The following is an 11,311-nucleotide window of genomic DNA, read 5'->3' as shown; positions in this document are numbered from 1 at the left end:
TGTGTACGCGATGTAATAATTAGATGTGCTTTTCTTCTTTCTTTTTTATGTCGGTTCAATATCCCTGATAGACAGAGGTGGATCCTGATAGACAGAGGTGGATCCAGAATAACGTAAAATTGATGGTTATGAGAGTGTTGATACAACAATATAGAATTTTGAAACCACCATGATCATCGAAAAACTAATATCCACACGTAAGTCAGTATTTTTGATTGTACAAACAAAATTTCACATTTGAGTTATAAAATAAACATATGTATAGTAATCAGGGCATACACAAGATTGTTGGTAAGTGATATCAATATTGGAAGAAATGTATATACGAAGGAATAAATCATTATAATGAAACGGTGTCTTTTTTATATTTATACTCAATATTTTCGTTTTGTATACGAATATATAAATATTGAATAAAAAAATTCGACAAAGCGGTGTCACCTGACACCGCTTGCCGCAAGGTGTATCCGCCCCTAATAGTGATATCTTTAATAAGATGACCTTTTAGAGAATATCGTATAAGTTTGTCCCAAAACGAACATTATTACACCATCTAGTTGTTTTGTTCTTCCAAATTCTTAACATAGCATAGATATTCTGTTAAAGGCGGAGTAAGGATTTCAAGTTTATGGGTTCTGGATTTTGGGACTACGACTTCAAATGTTAATTGATTGCGTTCTAGATTTAATATTTATACATATTTTATGAATTCAAAACACCAAATACACTATTTAAACAAAAGTTATTGGGTTCGGCCGAACCGGTAAGTCCGCTTGTGCCTCCACCATGTTCTCTTTGGGTGCCACATGTTTCAATCTTTGATCTCCAATAACTGTTGGTTTAAATGTGGGACCAATCAATCACTCATGAAGACTAGTTCCCCCTGGCTTTGAGATCTAGGAATTGATTGGAGGAATTAGATATTATATTATACATCCAAAATTATTTAAGACTAAACAACATATATATATATATATATATATATATATATATAGATATAGTTGTCTTCTCATTGTCTTCCACTTATATATGAAGCCAAAATTTTATACTTAGAAAGGTTAATTAGTAGTGAAAAGCTGTCCAAACAAGAACCTATCTGCTACATAATGGGAAAAGACTATGAGATTATTTAAGGGTGTGGGAAAGAGGGGAGGGGGTTGGGAATTGTTTGGAAAACAATAACAAGGATGAGTGGCTTCTTGCTTAATCTTTATAGATTTAATTAAGTTTCATTGATAATCTAAAGAGGTTTTACACTATTAATATTATTTTACTTGTATTACTTGACAATTATTTTTTTTTAGCTAAGGGTCTATCGGAAACAAAACAGCTTCTCTATCCGTTCAGGGTAGGGGTAAGGTTGTGCACCCTACTCAAACCTCACTTGTGAGAATATACTAAGTTACGTTGTTGTTGTTGTTGTTGTTGTTGTTGTTGTTGTTGTACTTGATGAAAATTGCCTTTTTTATTGTCAAAATTGTTCGAATGTTGTTGTAATTAAAATGACGTTGAAATTTCTTATCAGATATAAAATTGTAGTGTAATATGTATTCTCTCCTATTCTGGTCAGAAAATAAATTTTTGTTCGAGAATAAAATCTTATTGGGATTATCCATATCTAACTCATTCTTCTGAACCATATCACATCCCGGATCTGATCCAAACAGATTCCGGTCCGTAGGAAGTGTCAACCATCATATTAGGTTATCGATCAATATTTATCATAAAAATTTATATGTAATTATCTTAAATTAATCTGATTATATAAAAATCTTTTACACTGTTAGTTTATACTTAAAATTCATTTTTATTTTTATTAGTAAGATGAAAGTTTGTGCTTATTAATTATGGATAAGCAACCAATGGTTTATGTGTTTAGCGAAGCTTACGTGTAAGCACGAAAACAAGATAATGCAACACTCAAAAAGGAAAAAAAGAAGCACCAAAATTAAAGAGTGAACCTTATTAGGCTGCTGATCACAACTTTAACAAAGCTCAAGAAAAAAAAAAGTGAAATGATTTAAGTGGGAAACTATTATGTATACTTTTTTTTGGCAACTTCTTTTCGGTGCAAAAGTGAATAAGTTTGAATTTGTGCATACAATATATGGAAGGTCGGCGCTTTGCGCAATTACGTCGAGGCAAATCTAGAATTTGAAGGTTATAAGTTAACTTTTGTATTCCATTAAAGTTATTTTTGTATATAAGGTGTCACTACTAATATATCATTATTTTTAACGACATGTATACATAAAATTTTTGTCGAACTTTTCGAGTGTCGGTGACCCTTTTTTTCATAATATAGGTCCGCCTCTGGATGTGTGTGTGTGTCCAGGCTAGGTTTTTCCATCTTTTCTTTAGCTGAGAGTCTATCGGAAACAATTTCTTTGTACTTCCAGGGTAAAGGTAAGGTTGCGTACATTTTATCCTCCCCAGGCTCTACTTATAGAAATACACTAAGTTGTTATTATTATTGTTGTTGTCTTAGTGTCCGGACTAATTTGTGCGATAAATACATTATTAGTTGCATAAAAAACAAAATTGAGCATACTAAAATTGTGTATTGTTATCAAATCAAGTTAATTATGAAATATTACTGAATAAGGTGCGGTGATAATTAGTATACACTTCAATTATTATGAGGAGAAGATTTGATGTAAACTAATGTAGGGACATAATGGATTATTAAACAAGACGACAATAGGATGATAGAAAATAAGAAAGATTAGTTTAGATTGGATGCTTTTCTTGTCTTATGATATACTTTGATGATATTGGGGATTGGGGTTATCTTAGTGAAAGAAGTAAAGAAAAAGGGTAGATTAAGGATTGACAAGCATAACAATCATGAATATAAAAATTCAGTAGCGGAATCACATGATAATTCAGTTAAATTTCTTCGTCGAAAAATTATACAATATAAACTAAAAAAATAAAATAAAACTTATATATAACAGTAGAAAAATGTAAATCATTTTAATGTAAAAGAAACACAAGTTCGGATTTCAAATATAATATTTTTGAAACTTTTCGAATTTATTTGTCAAAATTATTGGCTCCGCCACTATAAAATCCTAACATTAGGAAGAAAGAAAAGAAAAAGAGAAGGATAATTTCTTCTTCTAGGAGCTCTTTTTGACACATGAGTAGTACAAAGTGCAGCAACTCTTGAGGCAGTTGGTGAGGCAAAACATAGAAAATCAATCCCATTCCTACAACTTTTGTCTGATAGAAAAAAAAAAACTTAACCCTACATCCTTTCGTAGCTAGTTGTTTTAATTTTAAAAAATGGCAGTTCGACACACAAAATATTTCGTATTCAAGCAAGATAAAGGTAAGGGCTGCACCCCAAAGGGCGTGATGTTGACAACTTACTCTAATGCAAGCATTAATAGTTGTTTTCACAGTTCATCCGCAACCTATAGGTCATACGGAGATAACTTTACCGTTGTTCTAAGACTCCCCTTCGATTTTCAATATTTTTTTATTGGGCCCACCCAGTAATTTACCTTTCATTAGTGCATTTTTAAGTGATGTAGACAGCCATTTTCACCCATTTAATTAATCAAGAAAACCCAATATTTGTTTGGCATGGGTAGAAACTTGGACAATGGTCACCTTCCACTAAAGTTCCTATGAAGAAATATATAAAAGTTAATTAAAAGACAAAAGGAGAAGACTCATATACCAGACAGTACAATCTTTTTTTTTTTTTTGGTTGAAGATTCTATGGTTTGGAAAAACTTTAATATGTCTCTCCCTCAAAGTTTAAACATCAATTGGTGAAAGCTAGCTAGCTCCCTCTAAGTGAGGCAATCATGCTAAATTGATGGAACAAATTAAAGTACCTTTCATAGTAGCTAGCTAGTGACTATTTAACACCACCAAAAGCCCCACTTCACCCAAAAGATTAGATAACTAAAAAAAAGTAATTCGGTATACGAATTATCTCGCGTTCACGCATGATTTGGGGAAGGGTCACACCCCAAAGGGTGTGATGAAGACAATTTATCCTAACATATAAGTGATTGATTCCATGGCTCAAACTATTGACTTATAGGTCATACGCAGATAACTTTACCCAGAGGCGGATCTAGAATTTTAATCTTTATGGGTTTCTGCAAAGACCTCGAGGAAATTTTCAATAGTAACTGGGTTCACATTCAAACATTTATCGATATATAGTGAATTTTTGAAATATATTTACATTGTTTGGACAAAAGTTACTGGGTTTACGTGAACTCATAGATCACATGTTGAATCCGCCCTTGACGTTACCGTTTCATGCATTTTTTTTAAAAAAAAATAAAAAAATAAAATAAAATAATAAAAATAAAAATAAAAAAATAAATAAATATATATATATATATATATATATATATATATATATATTGCGACGTTTCGATCCCACTATATAATTTATATATACTTTATAAGTGATCTTATTAAAAGGGCAATGATTTAATACTGGAGTCATATCACATGCCTTGATTCCACTATAGTCCAATCAAGTTTACATGTTGTACCCAAAAATTAACATGGAGCAAATGGGATCTTGATTTGGCGCAAATTTTGCCATTAATGGTGAATCAGATTCTTTGAAGTTAGTGGGTTATGCAATCACAAACCCTTCAACCTATCCTAATTGTACTTAATAAGTACTCTACTATATGCTTATTGTAATTAATCCCTCTGTCCTATTTTTTTAAGGTGTTTAATTACTGCACCGAAATTCTAAAAATATTTTTTTTTTTGAAACACGTCATGCTTAATTTGTCATAATATTTTTATGGTTATAACCCGTAATCACAAAAATAGTAGTCTCTTCGATCCATTTTAATTAATTTTTTGGTTTTTTCACACATATTAAGGAATTTACCTTTTAGCATAAATTAACAATGAAATTGATTATATTAGCATTAATTTGTTCATTGAAAATATAATAAATACTCTTAACCTCTTTAGCCCAAAGGCAACTTAGAAAAAAAGAAGTTGATTCTTTCTTGATATCTGGAAAAATCAAATCTTATGGACCACGAAAAAAAAAAAAAGCTAAAAACACAATTAAAGTAGACCGGAGGGAGTACCAATAAGCCTCGACTAAGCCACGTTATAGTAAGGGGTGTCAGTAGACACCCCTTCGTGGAAAAAATCTGCTGCGTAAATAGGTTTAAAAAAAATTATATGCATATATACTATATGTTGACTCTCCTTATTTTATTTTATTTTTGTATGTTTATATTTATATATTTTGACATCTCTTAATGAAAATTCTGGTTTCGCCACCGAGAATAAAGCCTAACTCAAGTGATTAAATTAGTCGTTTAGCACTGCTAGCTAATACCAATTAGCATTTAGCTATGTTGGTATTTAATTATGTAGTGATTTATACGATTCTGACAATATTTTCTTGCAAGTAGATATTTTCGAATAAAAACCAAATAATTGGAATGATAAATAAAACGAAATAGTAAGAAAAGAATGTTCTGATACCACTAATTAGGCAGATGTTGACTACAAGAAATCAAGTGGGCATTTAATTTAGCTCTTACCAAAGTGAAAGAAAATTTGTTGGACATGAATTGCTTTCTACTAATGTATTGTCACTTCTTCTAGATCAATATATCACTTTAATTTAATTTAATTTTCAATGCAAAAGATTATTTAGAAGCCTTTAATGATTTCAACAAATTAAATCAAAGCTTAGCTAACTCTACTTGCAAATAAATGGTTAGATTCAACAAGGATACGTCCCCAAAAACCCTAATTTGATGAACAAATTGACGTAACTGGTAAAATTGTTGTCATGTAACCAGGAGATCATGGGTTCGAGCTATGGAAACAGTCTCTTACAAAAATGTAGGGTAAGACTGTGTATTGTGGTCCGACTCTTCCCGGTCCCTGGGCTGCCCTTTTATGCCTCTCCCCCAAATAACTCTTAGTTTTTCAAGTTTTTTACATTTTATCTATGCATAGTGTAAAAAAAATATCTACACCATTAGATCACTTAAAAGATAAGTGTAAGCGACTGTCCACAAAAATCGAAATTAATTATTTCGACAAAATAAAAAAGAAGGTTAAAATATGTGAGCAACAACTAGAGAGAGTTTGTTTTCGTAGCGATAAAATCATCAAATGCGTGTAATGATTCTTTTTCTTTTCTTTTGAGTGAAAAAATAAATAAATAATGTAAAAATGTACAAGATTCGGAATTTTCAGGATAAATTTTAGTGAAATTTACAAGCTTAATTGCAAATCCAATCCAAATGGGTCATCAAAATTGGGCCCAATATCAACTCTCGACAACTTACTCAATGATGGCCCATTATTTACGTCAACTCTACCACTATGGGCCTTAACATGTTGAGGCCCAACACTAGCTAAGCTGGACTCCGCTACACCGCCAGTGTACTGAAAGTTCCCTACACCCCTTACACTATTGGACGTTGTAAAAACACAGCCATGAAAGGGAGGCGCGGCGCGTGGTACGTAAACCCACGACGGAGATGACGCCGGAACCACCATAGTACCCGTCGGAGAAAGGAGGTGAGATGGCGGAGCGAAGGCGGAGACGATAGGGTTTCGCATGTAAGCGTTACGACTAGCTTGCATTTGGGCACGTTTTAATTGTTGTCTTTCTTTTTTGTGTGCATTTTGATGACCACCTAAAGCTTGTGAATTTGCAAATTCTCTACTGCAGTATTGACACTCGTATTTCCGGCCGTCGGAAGCCGGAACACTGCCGGATTCCGGCGACCCTGATGATGTTTTTGTAGAGTTAACTTCTTGTTCTTGATCTTCCTCTGTCATGTTGAAACCAAATAACTTTAAACGTCCATTACTTGTAGGATTATAAGTACCATTTTTACTCTGAAACTCCAATTCTGCCATATATTTTTGGGTATATATATGTATATAAATATGTACGTAGTGTGTGTGTGTGTGTTTTTTCAGGGAAAAGAGACAGAGAAAGTGAGACAGAAAGAAATAGAGAATGTGGAAACAAAGGAGAAGGCCTAAGGGAAAATGTTTGCATGTGTAGGTTATTATATATACAACTCTAGAAGGGCTTAAATTTATTTTTAATTTAATTAAGCTGAGAGAAAATATTTTATTAAAGTGAGTGAGAGAGAAAAGAAATAGATTGTTGCGGACATCCCAAGGAGAAGAAAGTAAGTGTGAAATTTAGGAACATGTCCCATATGTAAATTACACGTCACACATTTACATCAAGTAATATTAATTTATTACGATTAAACGATAAAATTTTATTACTTTTTAATTTCATTTTATATGCATGATAGTGTTCATTTCATTAGTAATGATTGGTGTTAAATATGTTATGATTACATTTTTATGACTATCCAACATATAGCTAAAAGATAATATTTAGAAGTTTAAGGTTAAAGAAGTTGGTATTCTAACTATGGAAAAATATCATTCTTTTTTAAATAAACAAAAAAAAAAGTATCATATAAAATTGAAATATTTGAATATTACGATGCTCACTGACAAAGAAATGCATATGAAAAACACATATTTTATATTTATTGATTGGTATAAACACTGAATGTAAATAAATTTTTATCCTTGTCTACACATCTCCATTTTCAAAATCTTGAATTTGCATAAAATACCCAAAGTTTTATATAGGCTAACAAAAACCATGTCACTGAACAATTAGTTGTATATAGGCCTTTATACAACTTAGTGTCTCATGTGAAGAATATAGGCTACCCAGTGGCGGAGCCACCTTATCCAAAGGGGTGTCAACTGACACGTCTTCGGTAATTTTTATTTTATATGTATATATTATTATATGTTTACTCCCCTTGACTTTTCACGTATTTACTTTTTTATATATGTTTTGACACCCCCTTAATAAAAATTCTGGCTCCACAATTGAGGCTACCTATATAACAATCTCGGCCAAGAGTTTGCATTCACATGAGACCTCCTAACCAGAGAAGTGAATAATAAATTATATGTAAAATATATTAAAAATAAGACGAATCTCATATCAAGGACATATTTTTATTTGGTGGGAAATGTCAATCCGTTTGTTGTTTTGGTTACTTGAGGTTTTAGATTTTGTTCTTGTTTCAATCGAACTATTGAGTAGAGTACTGGACTGAAGCTAGTGGTGAAGAAAGGGTGATTGTGAATAATACATGTGAAAGTTTTCATTCGATGTCTAGTATCCGCTTTGGTAGTCGACCAATTTTAGTTGCACTGCATAAAGTTCATTAAACAAAAAATATTTTCTTTTAGAAATTTTATTTTATTTTCAAGGTTCGAACCCTAACCCATGATTAAAAGTACGTAGAGAAACCATATCCTTATCCCACCATAATTTTTAATATAGGTCTCGCAGTCAGTGGCGGATCTAGAGGGTAGCGTATGGGTTCCCGGGAATCCAGTAACTTTTACACGGTCCTTGTATATATATTAAAAATTCATTAAATATCTACAAATATTTGATTGTGAAGCCAATTAATAATGTGAAATCGTTATAGGAAGCTATAAACTATTCAAAGTCTGTATCCGACTCTGCTCGCAGTGTAATTTATCGACTTTCTTGCACTTTGTAGCTTTCGCGTACGTACGATTAAAGGCAAAATTAAAAGAGTATACCTAATTGTTTTGATCATTGATTAGGGGACAAGATATTACAATAGGATTCTTGTAAACGTTACCTAACTAGTAATTTAACAAAAAAGCCAGTGGCTTCGTCGAATTACCCTAAAGTACTTGAGATATATAAAGAAATTACTAGTACCATTTTTCCTTTAACATATAAACTGTTATACATCGAAAAGGACAAGAAAAAAACACTATTACAAAAGGTTAGGGGCCCTCAGGAATATTTTGAAACATTGCAGTACAATATTAAAAATAGTAATTTTGGATCTAGCACTATATATCATGAGTTCAAAGAAATTTTTTAATTAAGAGTAAACTACTGAAAATATAAGAAAGCTAGTGCAACGGAAAGATATACATATATATATGTAACATTACATTAAATTTTTACCTAAAACATTTATAATAATCTAGTCCATCGATCAAATATAATATACCTATACCTATAACTAATATGGTCCAGCTAAATATAGTATGCCAAATTTTTGTACATTAAATTTATGTAAAATTGAAATTCCCAAAAATGACCTTGAAATATTCACGAGCATGGATTAATGTGGTGCAATAGTAAACACTCATTCATCTTTAATTAGAGCTCTATCAATTAGAGTACTAGGTATGGAAAAGTTCATGCAGGGAACGCTTTACCCTCGCTGATATAGAACTTTTTCGTGCATATCTGAATATAGTCGGACTCTAATGCAAATTCCCAACACCAAGTAAAAAAACACAAAATGAAAGACCTTGGAAGTTTCTCTTTGATACTAACTCCGTTCACTTTTAGTTGGCATATATACTAAAAATAGATTTTTATTTTTACTTGTCACTTTACGCATATCAACAGAAAACACACAAAAAAAATCCTATTATACCCATAGTATTTGTTACTCATTTCAAATCATTTTCTCAAATCCAATAAAATATGCATCAATTAATATGAGTATCATGGTAAATTATGCACTTTATTTATTATTTCATAAAGGACGTAAAAAGTCAAAATGTGCCAAGTAAAATTGAACAGGGGAAGCATGGGTGTATGCAGGATTTTTTGCAAGCGGTATCGATGCTAAAGAGACTACGAGAGGCACAAATAACTGATTCTATAGTGTATATATATTGTCACACCTCCTTTTTTACCTACACCCCGTAAGGGTGTATATAGGGAGTTTTTCCAATTAAAGGACGATCGAAACGGGATTTATTATAAAGATTCAGAGTCGCCACTTGGGAGATTTATGGTGTCCCAAGTCACTGGTTGCATCCCGAATCGAGGAAAATATGACTCTGTTTAACAGTCCGCGAACCAGAAATTCGAGTAAGGAATTTTGTTAACCCGGGAGAAGGTGTTAGGCATTCCCGAATTTCGTGGTTCTAGCACGGTCGCTCAACTGTCATATTCAGCTTAATTATCTAATTTTTTAACGATTATAAACCTATGTGCAAATTTAACTTTTAACCGCTTTTATTTAATTTTTAAAGAAGATTGAATTTCGTTTAAAACGTGTCTTTGGATCACGCCACATGAAATGCACCCGCAATCCTAAACACATTTTAGTCAACGTTTTAAGATTTTGATTTGGGTCACATGAAATGCACACCCGAATTTAGGAAGGTGATGTTATTTAGCAACGCGCCTAAAGCAGCTACGCGTTTTTAACTTTTGCGAAGGCCATGGAAATTCGCCTAAATGGCACGCCTCGATTTCGAAGGATTAAAACAAAATTAACATAAACGAGGGCCATAAGCTATTTATGTTGGCTAATATTGCTCACCTTAATCTATCTGTGGAGAGTCTAACCTAATTAAAGAAAAAGCCTAAAAGAATTCAAAAGGTGTTCTATGTTAAAGTTTAAACTCAAAAAACGGAATAAGTAAACAAAGGCTCATTTCCTTTTTAAAAGCCTGAGCCCAATAACCTACTGTAACTAACGAACCATTGATTTTAGAACGATTTGGGCCAAACCTCAGACAGCAGGCCCAATTCGAAAACATTGCAGCTGAAAAACGAGGACTCAAGATCGAATCCTTGAAGAGGAAAATAATAACATCAGTTTCACAGCTAGTCCAAATGGACCACATGGCATGGGCCAAAGTCAGGCCCAACTTCTTTCGAGATTTTCATAAAAGAGCAAAGAGACATGAACATGCATTACCAGGTTGTGAATCTATGTTTACAGCTGATTACAAATCAATAATGAATCATGGATCTACTCTTTAAACATATTAACCTCTACACTAATAAAATATCCTAACATGGTTGCAAGCGGACGATGATTAAAATTTCAATAGCCAATTAACAGTCAAATAACTAAACCAGAAAGCTTTCTGCAATCAAAATTGAAATGACATCCAAACTAACAAACTTTAACATGAATGGAAAATGCAGAAACCAAGCACTGATTTAACCAAATGGCAGCTTATGTGGCTAGCATAGTCTAAATCTTAATACTTATGCAATTCTTCCCAAACTCATTATTTACTCAACACACTCCATGAGAATTATACAAACTAAAATAAGCAAACTAAGCATAACTTAGAAATTCCGAAACAAAGATACATAAGAAAGTCTGCAAAAATTTTCCATTTTTCATCACAACTACATACATCAAGCATGCTTCAATACTTCAGCAGCTATCATAGCCAAGAGAATACCTGGAAATGAAAAAGG

General features: G+C 32.4%; 1 protein-coding gene across 1 annotated transcript; it reads right to left on the bottom strand.

The window, feature by feature from the left end:
* Window positions 1–6,145: 6,145 nt before the first annotated feature.
* LOC107770267 (zinc finger protein GIS3-like) lies at window positions 6,146–7,026 on the bottom strand. The gene has a single exon (XM_016589558.2). It carries the CDS (start codon window positions 6,889–6,891, stop codon window positions 6,238–6,240), a length of 654 nt encoding a protein of 217 aa, XP_016445044.1. The 5' UTR covers window positions 6,892–7,026; the 3' UTR covers window positions 6,146–6,237.
* Between the last annotated feature and the right edge of the window lie 4,285 nt (window positions 7,027–11,311).

The sequence above is a fragment of the Nicotiana tabacum genome, chromosome 20 (genome assembly GCF_000715075.1).
Source record: "Nicotiana tabacum cultivar K326 chromosome 20, ASM71507v2, whole genome shotgun sequence".
NCBI lineage: Eukaryota > Viridiplantae > Streptophyta > Magnoliopsida > Solanales > Solanaceae > Nicotiana > Nicotiana tabacum.
This window is presented reverse-complemented; position numbering and strand designations above follow the sequence as displayed.